Source organism: Dreissena polymorpha, chromosome 3, assembly GCF_020536995.1.
Source record: "Dreissena polymorpha isolate Duluth1 chromosome 3, UMN_Dpol_1.0, whole genome shotgun sequence".
Taxonomy (NCBI): domain Eukaryota; kingdom Metazoa; phylum Mollusca; class Bivalvia; order Myida; family Dreissenidae; genus Dreissena; species Dreissena polymorpha.
Genome location: NC_068357.1, coordinates 115545365 through 115566874, shown reverse-complemented (window position 1 = coordinate 115566874; position 21510 = coordinate 115545365). Strand labels below are relative to the sequence as shown.

Below are 21510 nucleotides of genomic sequence, written 5' to 3'. Positions count from 1 at the left end.
GTGTTAAAGTCTCTTATCACAACTACCGGAGAAGAGGTAACAAAAGATCCCAGTATTTGCTTTTACGCAAATCGGTAAAATAATTAATTTCGTTAAGTACATGGCAATTTAGGGACATATGGTTTTTTTTGCTGATACGTGGTTTGCCATTCAATTATTATATTTGTTTAATAATTTTAGGTTCTAGATAAAATACATTTGTGCATGTCCGAATTCTGCCGAGTATTTTTCCATTTATTGTCAATAATATGCTTTCATAATGTTCAGACATATGAAATAAATACTTTCTCAACGCTTCATTGATCTGCATGGCGCTAATTGTACGGACAGAGATGAGTGTACATTCCTAAGCTATGATCCGTGCGCACATTTGTACATTTCTTGGACGTGATCCGTGCGCTCGATTTGGGACAGGTACCTGCGTCAACACTCTGGGTGGATCCAAGTAGGTATCTTTTTTTTCTTTTTATGTACCTTGCAATAAAAACAAAGCAATAAAAATCTATACAAATATATACATCAATAAATTCTACACGATTAAGTGTAAAGTCCGATGAATTTGGTGTACTAAATATTACAAATACAAATATTTTGATTTGCAAGTGTTAAGTTTATTTTTACTGCAATGAACTCAAAAGAATTATCAACGTTGCCACGTAAGTCGATATAAATATTTTTAGATGTTTATATATCAACAAATGAATACCAATTATAATAAAATAAATGAAATTATCAAGCACCGTCATATTATGTTGAGCACGAATTTGCAGCATACATTTTCATATTTATATAAATCTGTTTAATTATATCCCGCACATGTATATACAGCTGTTCCTGCTTAGTGGGATGGACTGGACCGAGGTGCCAAGTTTGGGACGAGAACGTCACCGCTTCTGAACGAGCCTGTCTTCCTGGATACGTGAATCAAGTATATAATGACACATATTGTGAATGCCAAGATTTTGATGAATGCAGAAATAGGCAAGACAATTGCATTTATTTTTAAAATAATTACTTCTTAAACTTAACTCATATTATTATGTCGATTAACCTTAATATAGATATACATATACACTTATATATTGGCTACAAATATTTCTGGAATATATTTTATTCACAGTAGCACCAACACATGTGGTCTACACTATCACTGCGAAAATACTGCTGGTAATTATAAATGCGGCTGTGACATCGGCTGGGAAGGCGTGTACTGTTCAAAATATATTAATGAGTGCGCTAGGGCAAACATCTGTGGGATGCACCGCATCTGTGTCAACAATGATGGCAGCTACTCGTGTATTTGTGATATCGGCTGGATAGTAGTCAGTTGCACAGCGGACATTAATGAAAGCAACAACAAAAACTTGTGTGAAATAAACCAACATTGTGTGAATTTTATAGGCAGCTATGCTTGCGATTGTGACATTGGATGGTACGGTAGCAATTGCACAGACGACATTGATGAATGCTATAATGCAAGCCTCTGTAATTCTCATCAAGATTGCATCAATACACTTGGCGGTTATTATTGTAATTGTTACAGCGGACGGGAAGGAGGCGATTGCAATAACGACACAAATGAATGCAATAATGCGAATGCTTGTTCTTTACATCAGCACTGTCTAAATACGTATGGAAGTTATCGGTGTGACTGTGACAACGGCTGGACTGGACCGCACTGTGACCTGGACGTAAATGAATGCGAAACAATCAATCCTTGTATCAAGTACCTTACCAAGTGCGTTAACGAATCTGGAAGTTACCATTGTGAGTGTATCACAGGATGGGACGGAGTGTATTGCACAGACGACATTTATGAATGTCTAAATACCAGTATGTGCGGAGCCCATCAAAACTGTGTTAATAGTCTAGGAAGTTTCTTATGTCATTATGAAACTGGCTGGGAGGGAGTCGAATGACATTGATGAATGTGCAAATGGAAGCGCTTGTGGACAAAACCACAATTGTGTCAAAACAGAAGGCGGCTTTATTTGTGGCTGTGATCATGGATGGGATGGGGACAACTGCACGAAAGACGTAAACGAATGCTCAAATACCAGTATATGCGGACCAAACCAACACTGTGTCAATACTTTAGGTAGCTACATATGTCATTGTGATATTGGCTATGAGGGTTTCAACTGCTCTGGTGACATTGATGAATGTGCTTATACCAGTATGTGTGGGCCACACCAACACTGTGTAAATACTGTCGGTGGCTACAGGTGCGACTGTGACATTGGCTGGAATGGAGACATATGCGACATCGAGAGTATTGAATGTACAAATGCAACTGTTTGTGGCTTGAATCTAATTTGTTCAAGCACCAACGGTAACCTTATTTGCGTGGAAAGTAAACTGGTCATCAATTCAACAGCAGCTTCGGTCAGAGCCTCAGATGGATTAACACCTTCTAATGAGGACCCTGGAAGAAATCTTGATGGAGGACCTTAGCATATTGTACAAAGCTCTGGCAACAAAAGGGGAAACTCGGAGAATCAACAAGGAACTAAACTAAACATTGTTCTTGGCTCAGTATTTGGCACTGTAGCCTTCATTTCCGGATTTATTGTTGCGCGGATTGCATATAGAAAATGCAGGTATTAAATTCGCTATTTAAATGTTTACAGATTATGTAAACACCATATCATGCTGAACATATTGTAATTTTTTAGGTATAAAATAAACAATAAACTTCTATTTTTATCTTTTGATATCAATAGTTTATCGGAAGTTTGTTTTGTTCACAACGCGATCGTATTTACATGAAAAGAGTCATGCGTTATTGATTATATATCTATACCACTATGTATATTTAAATATGGCGTTAATATTTTGTAGCAAGAAGCAAAAGGTGGGTTCTGCGAAAGAAAATAACAATCTGGAAGCGGGTGGTACGGGCCTTGCAAGGGTGTTCATTATCGACAAAGATGGTCGATTCAAAACAGCTTAAACAGAAAGTGTATTTATTATGTCTATATTTTTAGTTCAGTGAAGGTTCCTTCACTTTTCATCCGTATCATTAACTGACAGAAATGACATGGATCGTATATGTTTTGTTCATGCGATACAACAATGGATACACGTTTAAATACTATTTTTTGTTTAAAAATACGGATTTATGTCATATGGGATGGGGGCATTATAATGCCTGAAGTTTACATATGTTTACATTAAATAACTGACAACGAAAGACGATTTGTTGTTTCAATGATAGCTTTTGTTTCGCCGATTAAACTCTTGGATTATGAGTCTTATCTTGCTCACTTTTTTCCCTTTATCAACCGAGAACACATGTTTATATGACTTATTTTACTGAGTTCTTTAGTTTAAAATTATATATTATTTAACTAATCCATCTCTTTAACAATGTTAAAATCTTTTAAATTAAAATAAAGATAAGCAGTAGATTTGAATGAGCACAATTCTGAAGAAGAATCACAAATATGCATATTTTCATCTTTTTACGTAACTAAGCCCAGAAAGTCTTCTTCTGACGGTTATTATTATTGTGATTTTCAGTTAAAATTAATGTCTGGGTATTATTTTGTACTGAATAAGTATTATAGTTGTAGTCAACATACTAAATATAGTTACCGCAGATTTATTTGTAAAATAGCAACATCTAAATAAATGTGTAGTTGTCCTCTAATTTGATCAAATGACTCCAATCAATACCAAGTCAAAGTCGGTTATGGTAAATATGCAGTGCATGTTTTATACTGTGAAGGATTTATTTCATTTAAGTAAAAACCACTGTACCTCGCAATATAAATGGTTTTGTTGTATTAATACGTAGAACGTCCGATCCGTTTTTTGTTTAATAATGATCACACTGCCGTTACAATCGTAAGTACCGCAATTAAATACCTTTGTAAAGGCCTTAACATGTTGGTTATTTTAATTGACACAGTGAAGAATATGCTTTTTATAAATTCCTGTTCAAACCTGTGTTAAATAAGTCTTGATACAAGTGGACGAGAATAAAATAAAGAAGATAAACTTAAGTTCCTGATTGAAAACGTTCATCTTTTCAACGGCTTTTGAACCAAAAATATCACTGCTCGTTTTCGTTCATTTAGCTTCAGATTGACGAGTCCAAGCAATCAATTGACGTTATTTCTTTTACTCAATCACATATTTCATTGCTAGCTACTGTTTAACTTGTGTGAATACAAATGCAAAATTCATTTTTCCGCAGATCCAAAGCACAGCAGTCTTGATAATTATACCAGACATCTTGTGTGGAAATATAACATGATATGGTCCTTACTCAACGTCTTGTAAAATGGCCAACGGAAAAAAACGCTTGTGCTTGCAAAGTTAGATTCACGGTCGGAAGCATTTTCTCTTAAACATGATTGACCAATTTATCATTTACTTAAACAAAACTGACTCTTCCAATAAAACATGTCATTGCTATGCATGCAATTAAATCTCTTATGTTATTGTTTAATAGTTCTCGCATATCGTTCCTTTCTGCTTAAATCAATCAGTTTATCTGAGTAAATTTATAACGCCAACTTTTACAACAAATACAATATATTATAACCATATAGAATTATTGTTTTCCCACGTATCATTTACGTGTTGAGTGTGATCTTTTTATTATTCATGTGAATGTATCCCATCAGGGAAATGCATGCCAAGACGATTTGGATGAGTGTGCACCTTGACTTCCTTGTCGCAACCGATGCCCTTGTATTAATACGATTGGCAGCTTCAGGTTAGATGTAAAGAAGTCCATCTACGCCAAAGAGTCATTTTTAAGTCATCAAGTTCATAGCAAGGGTCATTGTTGCTTCAGCTCCTGGAATAGTGCTTTGCTTGACTGGCTTTGGAATTTCATACATGATATTCAAAAACACGCCATAAGTTCCGAGGCAACTGGAAATTGTATATCGCCAATTGTTTACCTTTGTTTGACATATCGTTATGCGTTCTCATGTTTTAACATTTCTTTAAAGGTGATGCTTCTTTCAGTGGTAGACGACACAATACTGTTACCTCGGTAACACATCTTTGCTTTTTAACGATATGTGTAGGCTAGATGCCGCAATAGACATATATAGAAGTGAAGAAAAGTTGAAACATAGTTGTTGTCATTATTACGATGTCGGTTTCCATGATCTTAGCTTACATATACTCCAGAGTTTAAAAAAGACTTTATATTTATTAAAAATTAACTGCCGGCAAATACTCATGGTTAACTGATTGTGTTACGTACATATACTAATGAGCACATGACAGGTTAAAAATTAATTCTTATTTGTAGGTGGATACTTAAATTCAGTCTAGTCATATTAACATTGATTCTCTCACTTATGTACAGTGTTTTGTGATTTAATTGAATTACTCACTGACCTGTCAAAAGGTGTTACATTAAAGTCTTTGACATTTCAAATTATTATCATTGATAAGCGAATAATCCATAATCAAACGTGACATACGGCTGTCGCATTAACCGTATCACTTGCTGATATATCTGTATTTCCTCCAAAGCATCGATTTTGTAAATATTTAAACATTAAGCACAAACCTCAATAGCTAATCAAAAGTCAAAGGAAGTGATTAAACTTGGTCGGTTCCGGGTTAAGGTATTAACATTTCTGTATTTATTAAAGTATCACTTTAACTTTATGTTAATAAATGTTTTACCATATTACCAAAGTCATCAGTCATCTATTGCAACATTCCGAATAAGAAATTGCGATGTCTATTTATGTTTATTTAATATTTAGCATCGTCCATATAGTTAACACGGTAAGTAAATTGGATCGTTTGTATTAAAGTCTTATTTGAAAGTTTATCCTAATATCTTTAATAAATTATAAGCGACTTGATAATTACGAAAAATTTGTAAATTATTATAATATCCTACACAGTTTGTGTAATAAAGCTGTGTTTATTGTTTGTAATATTTATCAACTATTTTACATTACCAATTCAACAGATTCCCAGTGTAGACTATAGGAACCAGTATCCTGATATTTCATGTGGAAACCTGACATGTTACGGGCCCTTTACAGCCAAATGCGACTTGAACGATTCTCGCCCATGCAGATGCCTGGTTGGATTTATGGTATATATTGTTTAATAAGCCTAACATATAAATACGCTAACTAGCTTGAATAACCCTTTTGTTAGGACGCTAAGATTTTAAAATCAGTTCTTTATAACTACCAGATGAGTTTGTACTATGCTTTGTAAGTATTAATTATTATTTACTTTTACTTTCATTTAATATTTATGCGTGGTTCAATAACGAATTCACTTTGTCTAAATTGTTTATAGGGAAACACTTGTAGAGAAGACGAAAACGAATGCACGAAAGGATATCCGTGTATAAATCGAGGGCATTGCATAAACACAATCGGGAGTTTCAGGTAGAACTTTTATTACTATGGCCGTTACAAACCAATAATGATTTAATAACTTGTGTTGCACTAATAATTTCCCTTACACTTCTTGTACCTGTTTAATCATTATTATTTTGTTTGATAAAGACACTACTTAATTTTTGAACATTCGCGCCACGACGGTGATTTATTTTAGTTTCTGTACTTACTGTTATGCGCTTACAAATGCGCATTATAGCCATGGAAAGCCGCCCAAAGTGTTCGATGTTATCGGAGGGGTGGGGGTATTTATCACGACACTAAAAAAACGCCGCGGATATTGGTGCAGATTACAAAGGTATTCATGTAAAGTACTTAGGATAATAAATCTGGTATGCCACCGCGTTAAAGCGCGATGTGCTTGATCACAGTTGTCGAGCGCACATTGTTTTGATGTTGGGAAATGACGTTACCCCATTTGCATGAAACGACAATCACCTTGTACGCAGCGGTGGCTTCGTGATTGGAGTATCAAAACGGTACTTGTAAATCGGCCGCTTACTGAAATTGAGGTTTGAAAATTATATTTTCATGTTAATTCGGAAGGGGTAATCAAGTGATAGTCAAGATGGCGACGCCCATGCAGAGAGCGTTAATGTTCGCTATTTTATACCCTTTTTGTTTAAAGTGTTACAGTTTGTTTAAAGTGTTAATGACGCTTACTTTCAGGCAGTATTAATAAAAAGGTGATTAGCGTTTATTTCGTGTTAAATTTCGTACATTTTCTTAGTCAAGCTGTAATTAGGCCATCTCTCTGACAAATTTCGCAACGAATAAGGCGAGATATAGAGCGAATATTAATACGATATAAACGCTAGAAACTTTCTTGCTGATATAGCAGGAAAGTGAGCGGCATTTAAAAACTATATACAAGTAATAAAAGGTATACAACGGCGCAAAATAACTGCCTCGAAATGGACGTCGCCATCTTGACTATCACGTGATTACCCACTATGTTATTTATTTCAGTTGTAACTGTCTAAGAGGTTGGGCTGGAGACCATTGTCAACTTGAGACCGGAGATCCACAAGAATGTATGCCAGGTTGGACTCTACCGAGATGTACGCACGATCTAGATGAATGTCTTAATACGTGAGTCAATTACATAATTTATGATACCAAACTTAAACCTTTACTGTGTATGATATTTGGTGTATTGCTATCTGTAACTTCGTTTTTAGTCTAAAGTAGTAACTTATTTTGTCTTGTATCAAGGTATTCATTATCATGAATTATTAGTTGAGTGTGATGCTCGTTAAGCCTCTAAACGTGTTTCAAAACACCTATAGTTTACATTTACCGTTCCATGCAATTTGATTGGTAATCTGGTCTCTGATTAAATACATGGTAATGGTAACTCAACTGTAAACCCTGTTAAGGAGTTGATGAGTCTATAATTTCATATATTTACGTAATCAGACTTAACGGCATACACGAGGATAATAACTCGAATGTTAATCCTTCAATGTATTTATTACCTCAATGTTATTCAGTACAAAAAAAATAAAAACCGAAAGCTGTTTCTTCGTTGCTTCAGGTCACTGTATACATGTGCGGAAAATCAACATTGTCGTAATACACGTGGAAACTATACGTGTGAGTGTAATGCTGGTTGGAAAAGCATTGGATGTCTGGAGGACATAGATGAATGCGAATCTTACATTTGCAAAAACAATGGAACTTGTGTCAATACTCGTGGATCTTTTATCTGTCAATGCCAAGACGGATGGCGGGGATATGATTGTGCAGCAGATGTAGACGAATGTATGACTTCCAGCTGCAAGAACAACGGGTCGTGTATAAATACAAATGGGTCGTTTAGTTGTCAATGTGAACATGGTTGGGATGGCTATAGTTGTGCGGATGATGTGAACGAATGCTCTGCAAGTCCCTGTAATAGCAACGAAACGTGTATAAATACAAATGGTTCGTTCCGCTGCCAGTTATATGAAAACTATGATCATAGAGACGAAACTGTAGCTGATTTTATTTACAAATTAAATTTGACCGATAAAGATGTTGGTGTTGTTCCTGCCGATGAACGTATATACAATGAAACAAATGCGACCTCAGGGTCGCTGGAAAATAAGGACAAATCATTGCCTAAAGAAAACATCGGCATTGCAATGATCAGTGCAGGGTCTGCCTTAGGAACCATAACGTTACTGGTTGGAATTCGAATAGCATATATCACTTTTAAGAAAAGACGGTAGGTTTTATGAAATCAAGTAAAAATGGTATATCGTTTAAATGTTAATTGCAATTATGCGGGTCTGTTATGAATTATATCGTCTTGATTTTGTCTTTCGTCAGTAGAATAGTGTCGATAATGTTCATGCTACATATAGGATCTGGCACGAGTGGTCATATCATACCATATTTTATTAAACGAGTTCAGGCATTTTCTTAGTAAGCGAGCCTTTGTTAGAAATTATTGATTAACAATTATTTCAGAGTCGCTCCGACAAACGCTTGAAGACATCTTAGACGAAGAAATCATAGCAACCACGCGTGTCATATCGATTGCTTTTTTTATTTTTAATAAACTAATTCGAATATCTGAAGACTTTGTTGTTGTTTTTTGGAATGATAGTTTTTACTGTATCGTTTTCCTTATTTATTTTCTACAATGCTCGCAAAATAATAAAGCAATTTATGTAAACTCAAACAACATTAGCCTTCAACATGACAGATATACATAATATATTTAATACTGCAAATTGTATTTACAAATACGGTTGTAATATCCACCCGTCTAATAGTATATTTTAAAACACATACTTGTTTTAGTTTGAAGCTCTTCGTTCGAAAAATTGCTGACTCAGAATACAAAATCAACGACTCAACATTAAGATAGTAGGATTTAGACCAATACTATTTAAAACATATTTGCTTTCTCAGGTCATTCCCAGACATTACCTGTGAAATCGCTTAAGAAAATTATATTCATTAATCCGATGGAGCTATAAAAGCTTCAATTTATTACTTCGGTAATTCATTACAACATTTCAAATATAAGTATTTTTATTTTCTTATATCGTTAGGCTATCTCGCGAGTGGGTGCTAAGTATTCCCCGCAACCATCTTGACCGCTGTTACGTAGTTTTACAAATGAAAGACCTGAAACACTAAGCGTTCATAGACGGCACGATGCCAATATTGATGTAATGTTCAGTTTTGTCTCTAAACAAATCCGGAATAAAAACTAATTTTTGTTTTCTGTATTGATGTGTTAAAGCATTTATGATGATCATAGAATCAAATCCGTCCGCATCAGAACACAAGAAATAACTTAACAATATTTTCAGACCGCAAATAATACGAATTAACCTCATTTTGCGCAATCTTATCGGGATATGCGGTAAGCCCTCGTATAACATTCTTCAATTGATGATTTAAGTAGGAGGATTTCGTCTCACCATTGAACAAATAAAGAACAATTAACCTTCTTTTGTGTTGTAAGCTCATGTCAAACTCACGAAACCGGGTTAATGTAATACCACATATGTTGGGAACTGTAACATTTATATTGCATGATAAACATGCTTACTGACAATTTATATACACCCTTTCATATCAGCACAAAAGTAAAAATAATTTACGTGTCACATTTAATATAAAATAGTGTACTTTCTCTTAAAAACAAGTATGCCAACGTTCACCTTCTACAACAAGCAGGTATGGTCGGAAAATTCATTAAAACGCTTGCTAACAATACCTCCTTGCAAGATATGAGTGTTCTTTTTAGTTTTTTACATATTATAAATAATTCGGTAAATAGTTTTGCCTAAAATTTAACTTAGCTACAATCATGTTAAATTTAATGGCAAAATCAAAATTAAATTAAATGCTTGGGAAAAATACAGAATGTTCTTCCGCAAAAATATCTAACAAATATACAAACACTAAATAATTGCGTGTTTACAGTGTACAATGGAGTTTAAAAAAGGCATACATACATGAATTACTACGAGTTTACTATATATGCTGATTACTTGATCAAAAGTGATTAAATTCGTACCTCGTCCGTGTCATTACATGTTAGTTAAGAAAGCGAGTTCATAGAAACATTACTAAATTAAATTTAGCATTTTAAGGATTAAACCAATACGCAGTGTTTACCAACACATATATAACGTTTATAATTGAACATCGGCTATTAATCAAATTGACTTTGATAATTGCCTTAGAATACAAAATATAATGACATTGAACCGATTTGATGGCTAGCCAATAGTCACAATTACCCCATAATTAATCACAAATCAACGCGCGTCTGATACAATCTCAAGTCAATTGTGTTATTCGAACAGAAAATGGAAACGTCAATGCAAAAACGTGAAGCAAACATCGAATACATTACCGATAATTGTTGTGTAATGATTTTTAATATACACAATAAGAAACAACAAGTGTCACAAAAATTTCGCAAGAAGTCAGAAACATGTTACAACATGTCGCTATAGGAAACAATTTATAGTGGAACTTCATGTCTTAATTGTTATTATTGTGCATGACATGAACATTGCTTGTGTATTAATTGTGTTATACTCGACAAAAACTATGTTAACATCCTTAAGATTTTCCAAATCTCGGTCGTAAAATTATTTTGGTATTACTATTATTTACTTAATAAAGAGTATTTGTCTATTGCTATAAGTCACTATTTTAAATCCATAACCATGAAAGAAAAACCTAAATAAAAACTCGTTAAACCTGTTTTCTGTGTATGCAGAGTGTCAACTTTTGCTATGCATATTATTTAAACGATGCACTTTTTGTAAGGACTTCTTGTTTCTAGTAAATGTAATTGTTGTAATTTCTAAACGTTACTTTATAGTAAATATATCTTATTATATACGCAGAACATAATAATAATTCGTTTAATATATAAATAATGATATCTCACAATAGTGGTTTATTCACGAAGATACGCCGTCAATAAAGCAATTCCTGTATAGATCAATCGTTGGCGTGATTTATTATCACTCAATATTTACCTTACGTGATATAGTGTTTAAAAACTTGCATTAATATTTTTGAAACTTCTTCCACGTTTTAGAAGACTCCACCCAAGCTTGACAATACTAGCCCCTTATCATTAGACAGTGAATCATTATCTAGACACTGGCCTTCAACGTTACGATATGTTGAATCACTCTTTTTGAGTTATTTGAAAAACATTAAATGCTAAAAAACGTTATGTTCCGTTCAACATTAAGGAGTTTGATTTATATAACAGTTTGGTATGTGACCGTAATTGTGACCCTTTTCCTAACAAGGGATGTCTTTAATCTGGGCAACTATGCGCTTCGGTATTATGAGTTCAATCACGCGTTCGTCTTATTTATCGACAAAGTATGTCGGTAAATAGTGTGTGTGTGTGTGTGACTTTGGAAGAAGGGAAGTAAGAAGGTCCAACAGAATATGCTTATTACTTATGATGCTGTCGTTGGGAACTCATTCATTGTGCACAGCTATGAAAAAAGTTGTATTGATGGATTATTATATTTGACTTTCAACCGTTTTTTATCTTGACATTTGACACATAGACAAGTGTCCTGTGCGTGATACGCATTAAAGCCATGTTGATTTTTACGCTTAATTTGACAAAATTATACTATGAGCCAAGATTAATCCAAAACTCACCTGACCGCACAACGTTTAAATAAAACAATTGAGGATTTAACTAGTTCAAACGATATCTGAAATTAACACCTGCCCAAAATAAATCACAAAACCTACTCGTGTAAAAAATATGTTTCGGCTCAACATGCAATTCGAACTCATCAACAGTACGAGCAAATTTAAACTAGTTAACATCGCAATTTAATTACCTAATTACTAATTGAGTATGTATTAATTATTCATCGATGGCGTTTCGTATACATAATCGGAAGTTTTTGTTAGACATTCTATTGCTACAAATGTTACAACTAAACTTATTAGACTTCTAATACTTCTTCTTATACTACTATTATATTAGCATTATAACAAGGCCCTCATTAATTTTCGCTCATCATTTGATATTGTCCGTAAGAAAATCGAAGAAAAACGACGATATGAATACATACTTTTGTTTCCCTCAAAGCTGGTTCATAAAGCAATCACTCCTTTTTTAAGGTGGTATCGTTATTCAAACGCTTAACGATATGCTGCAAAATGTGTCAATACGAAGTGTTTATGATTCTTTTACAAAACGATCGTGCACCTAATGTATTCATTAAGTTTAAATAGCATAAAAAACTAAGCAGTATCCGCGTCTCAAACTAAACAGAAACTTAACAGCAACCCATTCCAAGGCATAAGGCAATTAAATGGCATGATTGTGTAGCTTATATAGATGATTGCCTGGCTTAAAAGTGCACGAACAGCTGATCTTGTAATTGCAACGCCTATAAATAAGAATTGTTTCAAAGGATGGCACACGTTTGCTAGAAGTGAATTAGTCAATGTGGTTAATATTGGAGCCACGAATGCTTGCAAACAAGATTGTGGGTAGTTTCTGACCGTCACGATGAATATACAACATACAATACAACAAATACGGCTGTTTTGAAATGAATGATGAAAGACCTTAACTTAATGATGACATCGACATGGCTTTGTTCAGTTTTTGAATCGCCTTTTGAATCATAACGTTAGTGGTTGGTATTGGTTGAATTAAGAATTGCATACACAACTTCGAGCCAAGGCAGGATATTGTTGTTATACCTCCAAAATGGATTACCCGTGTATTGCAAAGTCGGTTACTGTATATCGGCATGTAAATTAATGTTATACGAGTGTTTTCTTTCTAAAGTCTTTACATGAATCATATTATTGGCAAATGTCGTATTTTAGTTGTATATTCTGTAAAGAAATGCTTTTATTTGTGTCAGAGTTGCGCCAACAGACGCGTAAGGATATTGTTAACCAAAAAATGATGATAGCTATCTTACTAATATGTACTATATGTTTCATTTAGAGTATATAACGTTATATATTTTAGGGCCTTTTAATTTGCTGCGTTTGTTCATTATTCAATGGTTTTTCGATAATCTTGTATAATCTTGTCTTTTACAATAAAATAAAAACACTTTCTCCATGATTTATTTAATGTTTCACTAAAACAAGACTAATACACTATTATTCAAATACTGATACTAAATAAAATAAATACTAAAAAGGAACAAAACGATAATGGACTTTGTAACAAAGTGTTCCCACTTCTCATCCCTACAATACAATATATAAGTCATCAAACGCATAATGCATAGGCCTCCGATATGGGGTTTTACAGAGTGTATACATCTGTACGCCAATTTAAATCAGACATACGAATGTTATATATCCACCAATATATCAGTACAAACATGTGTTTAAAATGATTCAGTTGAAACAGGGATAATTGAGAGAAAACAATCAAAAAGATTATAATCTAAAAAACAATAAGGAAATGTTGAGTATTGATGGTTATTTCAATAAACAAGAATGCTCGAGTAAGAGGAATTTACCTTAAGAAATAGAATGCGGCGGTGATCAACCAGTTATCTGTTACTTATTGATAAAATAAATCTATATCAACATTTTAAATGCGCATATGATTTACTGTAATTGAACGTAAAGCTACCCCGTTAATGAATTCGAAGTCTTCCCCGCAACGCTCTCTTGACATGCATTATTGGGATTATTCGTTGATAAGATTTAAAACTTTGGGCGCTATAGATATTTTCGAACGCTTGAACGCTCGCGTGTTGATAAAGATGTATTGTAACAAAGCAATTATAAAATACGTGTTTATGTACTGTTGTATTCAAACATTGATGTAACTTGTATGAACAAATCTTTTCGCATCAGAACATAAGCAATAATTAAAAAATTTAAGTGGACCGCAAATAAAAGGAATTAATTTGTCTGTGCGTTATCTTATCGGAATATGCGGTAAGCCCACGCATACTATTCTTATACTAATTCTTCTATTGATAATTCAAGTGGGAGGATTTCATGCCACCATTCAACAAATAAGCAGTTGAATTCCTTTTGTATTGTACTTACATGTCACACTAACGAGCACGGGTCAAAGAAATATCATTTAGGTTTTTAACTGGGATATGCCTACCGACAATGAATTTGCACTCACTAATATGGCTTTAAAATTAAGAGTCCAATTTAATAAAAAAAATACAATACCGTATTTGGAAAATACGTATATTCGTAATATCCCTTTACTATAATTACTTATGATTGGAAAATGAATTTTAATAGTACATATTTTCTGAATTATGTGTGTTTAATAATGTTTTATTTGCTTGTAAAAAAAGATGATTGAGTTCTTGTTTACATAGTATATGTACCAAACAGTTTTGGCTTCGATTTATCTGTTCATTAACCACTTTGTCTTTAATATTAACATCAAAATTAATATGCGTAAAAATACACAATTGAGTAGAAAAGTTTTGAACTTTTACAATAATTCTTACAAATGAAGAATTCCACAATACATTATTTGTTTACAAATCGTAATTGTAGTGAATAATATAAAAGAAATACTACGTTGTTTACTATATGTCGTTTCCTGGATTTAATTATTTCCTTATCCATGTCATGTCTTGAAGTTTTCAAAGCAAGTCCACAGACATCTTACATAAAATAAATAAGATATGTCAAACCATTAATAAAGGTTAAAACCAAGACTCAACGGTTTCTACATATTATAAAAAAAAATTAATTGAAGTACGTATGCACTTCAGCCGCAACATTAGAACCTGACATCCATTGAGGAAAGGTAACGTGCTATGGGCCTTACAATGCTAGATGTGACCTGATCAACCCCATTCTTCATTGCATGTGTTGAACAGGATTCGCTATAAAAATTGTAATCTTTTAAGATTACACCAATTGTACCAGTGTAGTATAATAACCATCTAATACCACCATGACCATTTTGGACATGATAGCTAAAGCAATAATGTGAATGTCTTATAATAAATAGTATATTATTGATAACAGTAACAATGCTAATTCACCAGAATATGCATGTATTTTGTTCATTCTACAATACTTGCATAAGGTATATGCTATAGACCCTAATTTTGAAATTCGATAGCATTACGCAAACGAACAGTTCTACTACTCAACGGACATTTCTTTATAAATATGCAATACGTTTTGAAACATGGCTTTGACAGTATTGCAGACAAATAAGGAGCCACCTACCACTGAAAACCTTTATATTGTGTATCATATCCATCTGATTGGACATAATTTGTACTTCGTTTTATTCCATGTTATAGTCACTATATTGTCAATGTGTACAAGTATTATTTTATTGCAAGGACAACAAGTTGAATGGACGGATGAAAAGAACGATTGACACACATGCATAACGAAATGTGTAAATCACGCTTCATTCTCATATCTTATCTTGCTATGAAGTAATTACAATTTTAAGTTTAGTAATTTTTGGCAAAAGTGACAACTGATAAATTTAATAGAAAAAATGTGCACAATCTACAAAAAGCCCTTTTAAGTTTTCAAAGTTGTATTCAGGTATATTCATTATTATCTAAAAATTCGGCAGATGCATTTTTATCATGTACTAAATAGATATTTCATATGTGCAGACGTATAAACAAACGTACGAATGCACACATGAAAGGAATTACGGACAGCCTAATGTGTGAACCGAGTTTGATGATGCCATGTACTTTTATTCATTTTTTACAAAATTAAGTGTTTTTAAATGTTCAGTAACTTACAATGACCTGATCTTTGACGTCTGGCGCGGCTTTTTATTATCCCGAAAGAACACATTATTACTGTACGAGTTGTTTTTCAATTTTAAACGGCCACCGGAAAAACTTTGCGAAACCGAAATTTCGCAAACTTAAGTACCCTTTTTCTTGAAGGTTTGCTTATTTGTGATAAAGTATAAGATAAAAGTCTAACTTGTGATTAATAATTGGTTATTTTTGCTTGTTAAATGCGTTTTCTTCACTATGAACTTTATTTGCAAAGTTGGGGTTCCCATGGGATTTTTGTAATTTCCCATGGGATTTTTCATTATCCCATGGGAATTTTGGTTTCTCCCATGGGATTTTTCTCCAGCTTTTTTTATGGGAGAAAAAATCCCATGGGATTTTCAAAAACATAAAACACGTTCGTTTGTGCTTAGTTATCGATTTTAAGCATTGTTAAAGCATTTGTGCTTATTTTCGTTCAATTTACTTTGATAGAAAAAAAATCCCATTTTTTTATGGGAAAAAAAAAATCCCATGGGATTTTTTTCTGATTTTTAGAGATTTATTCATGTAACCTTCAGAAACACTACCTTTTAACAAATGATGAGCATTTCTCGCGATTTCAACGCGTTATATCGTGTTTTAAAATAATAAAAAAATCCCATGGGATTTTTTTCCCATGGGATTTTTTTGTCCCATGGGATTTTTTTTCCCATGGGATTTTTTTTTCCAATGGGATTTTTTTTAAGGTATAAGTTTCTAAAAGCTATATAATAATAATAATAATAATAATAATAATAATAATAATAATAATAATAATAATAATAATAATAATAATAATAATCGTGCTCAATATGATGAATTTGTACTTTTAAGCGACTAACATTTTTATTCGAGCCGATCGTCGAGTCCGAATGGTGAGTATAAGAGCAATTTACCTGTACAAATAAATCTCAATTGTGAAGAGAACGCTACCGTACTATAAAATAATCTTGATAATAAGTCATATCATTTCTCGACAGAAAATGAAAACAGTATCCATATTGATGTCAGCAATGTCCCCTGCTATGATAAATATTGACAAAATGAAAAACCTTGACAATAATTCCGTGTCGAATACGCATAAGATTATAGCAATCAAATTCATATAAGCATTGATAAGATAATTTGCGAAAATGGGTCTTATGTCAAATACGGCAAGCGTAGCTCCATTCCATAATGTCCGGTATTAAGTCACGTCAAGTTTCGTGGTCGAATTATAGCATAATAATCATTTTCACATTACGCGGTTCATATGAGTTTCCCTACATATATTGTGTTAAAATTTATGTTACACTAATGTGCGATGATGAAAAGGTGGATTTCGGTAATTCTACATTCGCCCGCCTAGTACCGAAATCCCCATATTTACGCCTTAAAGGGTCAATAGGTCATCGGTATGAATGGTTTTTGACTTCACATGAATGTTAAGGTGCAACAAATTTGATATTAATTTTAATTATTAAGCACTCTTGACAGCATTAAGTTGCCTTTCAGTGGGGATTTCGGTAATTCTACACTAGAACTTAAACGCGCGCCGGTACCGAAATCCTGCTGTACAAACCTTCAAGTGTCAACAAAATTATTATAGTGTTTTTTTTCATTAGCAACCAGTGACATGTATTATCTCCCATTCGGTTACTTCTTTTGGAAAATAATTAGCGGGGATTTCGGTACTGCTACATTCGTACGCCCAGAGCCGAAATCACCCATGTTTACGCCAATCCCCCATATTACGCCTTAAAGGGTCTATATGTCATTATGTTTGGGTTTTGGCTTTGCATTAATGTTGATTTGTACACAATCATATTAGTGTTAATCATTTAAACACTCTTATCAGAATATTTTTTCCATTATTAAATAGTTTATTAATGTGAAAAATGTGTAAACGAATGTAAAAAAGGTAAAATGTACATTTAAAACATTGGTTACACAAAAGTATATGTAAATATAACATGACATAGTAATAATAAGTCTTCAGAAAGTATTTTCCAAACAAATCTGATGAAACAAATGATATCGTACTACCTTATTTACAATATGCTATACACTTTTGCAATTTAGTTATCAATGTTTAATCAAAGCATAAATCAGGATAATATGTTGCCTCTTAGCGGGGATTTCGGTAATTCTTAACAAGCACATAAACCCGCGCCGGTACCGAAATCCCCGCTGTACAAACCTTCAAGTGTAAAAAAATACTGATTTAGGTTTAAATAAAGGGAACAATAGTATTTTTGGCCACCAAAAAGCACTTCCGCGTCAACAAAACGATTGAAATTATGTCAGAAACCCAGCTTTTCATTGTATATATTGCAATACACCATCGGCCGCCGAGAGCGGAATACTGCGCTTGGCCGCTAAACAATGTGGATTGCATCAAATTAAATGTCAATTTTCGATTTTATTACAAAAATAAACACTGCCTTTTTATAAATATGTCAAGCACGTACACTTAACAAAAAAATCGATATATCTTTATGTAATGTAGAAAAGTAAAGCGCTTTATATATAACAATGTTTTATAATGTCTCTCTGGTTGAGAAAAAAAACTAAACAAAACCATGTAGAACATATATGTTTTCATAATTAAAAAAAAATATTTAATGATGCACGTGATGTTTTATAATTGATATAAGTTCACGTGTCATTGAACGAGTTAAGGGAGAGATGCGAATTAAATTACACATAATTAAAAAATGATACTATACTGTCAGCTTGATTTATAAATTGTGTTCCATCGCGCCAATATATTCATTGTTCCATGAAATTGTGTATAAAAGCAAAACGATTGAAATTATGTCAGAAATCCTGCTTTTCACATGAAATGATCTTTAACACTTTTTTTATTCCAATCAGGTAATTAATAATAATAGGGGAAGTCTATACTGTGTATTAGAAACTTGTTGTGGTGATCCCTATCTTATCCGCTCAATACACATCCACCTGGCTACTGTACAGAAACAATAACTGATTTCATTAATTGCTAACTTGTTGTCTACATTTTAAATTAACAACGATAATGGATCAACATCACCGTTGCACAATTATTAAGTTCACAGTAATCTGTACTTTAAATAGATAGCCTAATTAAAGACGGTGCTAATAAAGAACAAAGCGTGAATGTGGATATTAAGAAATTAGATCCTTTTTTGCATGACACTGGCAGTATATCATTTTATCTTATATAAATAAGCCACATTTAAGACATGGATAAAATTAAAATAAGACACATTTGCATCTTTCATTTCTTGAAAAAAAAATAAGCACGCAGTCACATATAAATAAGATACATTGAAGACACAGAAAAAAATAAATAAGACACATTTGCATCTTTCACTAAATTTTCTTAAAAAACATGTGAAACTGAAGAAAAACATTTATTACTGACACATTATTCTAAAAGTCGACTGACAACTTAAGTTCAAAGAGGGATTTACAATTAAATAAGATCCATTTTCGCATGATGCTGGTTGTAGAGCAAGCAATACATTTCTTACTGACACATTATTCTAAAAGTCGACAGGCAACATAAATTCAAATAGGGAACCACAATTAAATAAGATCAATTTTCGCATGATACTGGTTGTATAGCAAGTAGTCACATATTAATTACAGCTTGCATTAGTTGCAATAATTTTGTTAAGTGCGCGTGCTTCTGAACGTTGCGTTAAGCGAGAGTGTTGCCATTTTGTTAGTTTTATATTTTGGTATTATGTATGATTATTGCTTGTTTTGAATTTGAAATAAACGCTTTCTGGCAAATAAGCATCGTCTTAATTTTAATACAAATAATGAACATTTGACATACAAAATGTCCAATAACATACCGGCAATAACATTATATATATGTTAATTTCTGTGCATGTTTATACCGAAATTATAGCCGACATCGGCAGTTAGGGAAATTTAGTGACACACTTTAACACATCAAACATGCATGATAGTTCTTTTTTCATATGATATTCCCCTGGTTGCTTACCGGTGTATTGGTACAGTTGATAACCCCGCCGGGACTACAGTAGGGTGCTAATACACACGTGTATCGTGTTCAATACAATCGTCTTAATTTTAATGCAAATAATGAACATTTGACATACAAAATGTCCAATAACATATCGGCATTAACATTATATATATGTTAATTTCTTTGCATGTTTATACCGAGATTATAGCCGACATCGGCAGTTAGGGAAATTTTGTGACACACTTTAACAAAACAAACATGCATGATAGTTCTTTTTTCATATGATATTCCCCTGGTTGCTTACCGGTGTATTGGTGCAGTTGATAACCCCGCCGGGACAACAGTAGGGTGCTAATACACACGTGTATCGTGTTCAATACCCGATCCATGCTACAACGTGTAAGAACGGGAATTTCGGTAATTCTACCTTTTTAAGCTTGCGCACCTCTAATGGGCACATATCCAAATATAATTTAATTAATTATTTTCCTAATCAGCATCATTTCACTAAACTACATGCAAATTTGTAGGTAGCTTTCCATGCTTAAAAAAAATAAACCGATTTTTTTCAAAACCACCCTCACGCTCGGCTTTTGTCCAGTTTATTTTCACCCCTGGGGTATATAAAAGTTCCATAATTCATTCAAATTTCCAAATGTGGGCATGCAGTTGGTGTGTACAGATGCAGTAAAGGTGTTTAAAGTTTAAACAAGATGAAATAAGTATTCTTTTACAGACATTTATTTTTTACTAATTTTAATCTATGGAATAGCGCCATGAAATGTAAGTGATTTCAGCCAAGTAAAAATTGGGTCGGTTAAAAACAAAGTGTCATAAAATTCAAAATAGTATCATTTAAGCTATATTTTAAATTAAGTTTTTATAGAAACACTATATACAGCAAAAATACCAAAAAATAGACAGATTTACCGTTTACTTTTTGAAATAAAAATAAAAATGCAACATGCATCATTCGTATTTTCAGCAGTAAATTAATCACTTTAGCCATAACGTTGTTTTAATTTTAAAATTGAAGGATGTGCATACAATTTTCAACATATTTAACAATAAACATAGCTTATGTGCTATATTAAATCAAATTACGTTAGAAAAGAAATAAAACGCGTCGCAAAAAGTATGCGATGTCGGCAGGAATCGAACCTGCGCGGGAAAATCCCAAAAGATTTCAATTCTATCGCCTTACCCACTCGGCCACGACAACTTTACATCTGTGTAACCTTAAATTAGATATATATAAGTAAACAGGTAAAAAGGCTCGCTCGATCTTTGAAGAAATCGCGAAATCGTATTTTTCAGATGATAATTGGATCAAAGTCAATATTTATAGTGAAAATAATGTAATCTAAATGAATAAGTTAAACAT

General features: G+C 33.0%; 2 protein-coding genes and 1 non-coding gene across 3 annotated transcripts; 2 read left to right on the top strand and 1 right to left on the bottom strand.

The window, feature by feature from the left end:
• Positions 1 to 1890: 1890 nt before the first annotated feature.
• Positions 1891 to 2454, top strand: LOC127872521 (latent-transforming growth factor beta-binding protein 1-like). The gene has a single exon (XM_052415844.1). The coding sequence runs from the start codon at positions 1891 to 1893 to the stop codon at positions 2452 to 2454; it is 564 nt and encodes a 187-aa protein (XP_052271804.1).
• A 140-nt stretch (positions 2455 to 2594) lies between these two features.
• On the top strand, positions 2595 to 8907 carry LOC127872519 (neurogenic locus notch homolog protein 2-like). The gene is made up of 6 exons (XM_052415843.1): positions 2595 to 2600; positions 5954 to 6082; positions 6295 to 6386; positions 7368 to 7490; positions 7936 to 8607; positions 8853 to 8907. Exons 1-6 carry the CDS (start codon positions 2595 to 2597, stop codon positions 8872 to 8874), a joined length of 1044 nt encoding a protein of 347 aa, XP_052271803.1. The 3' UTR covers positions 8875 to 8907.
• A 12359-nt stretch (positions 8908 to 21266) lies between these two features.
• Trnas-uga (transfer RNA serine (anticodon UGA)) lies at positions 21267 to 21348 on the bottom strand. The gene has a single exon. It is a non-coding gene; the product is annotated as a tRNA-Ser (tRNA).
• Between the last annotated feature and the right edge of the window lie 162 nt (positions 21349 to 21510).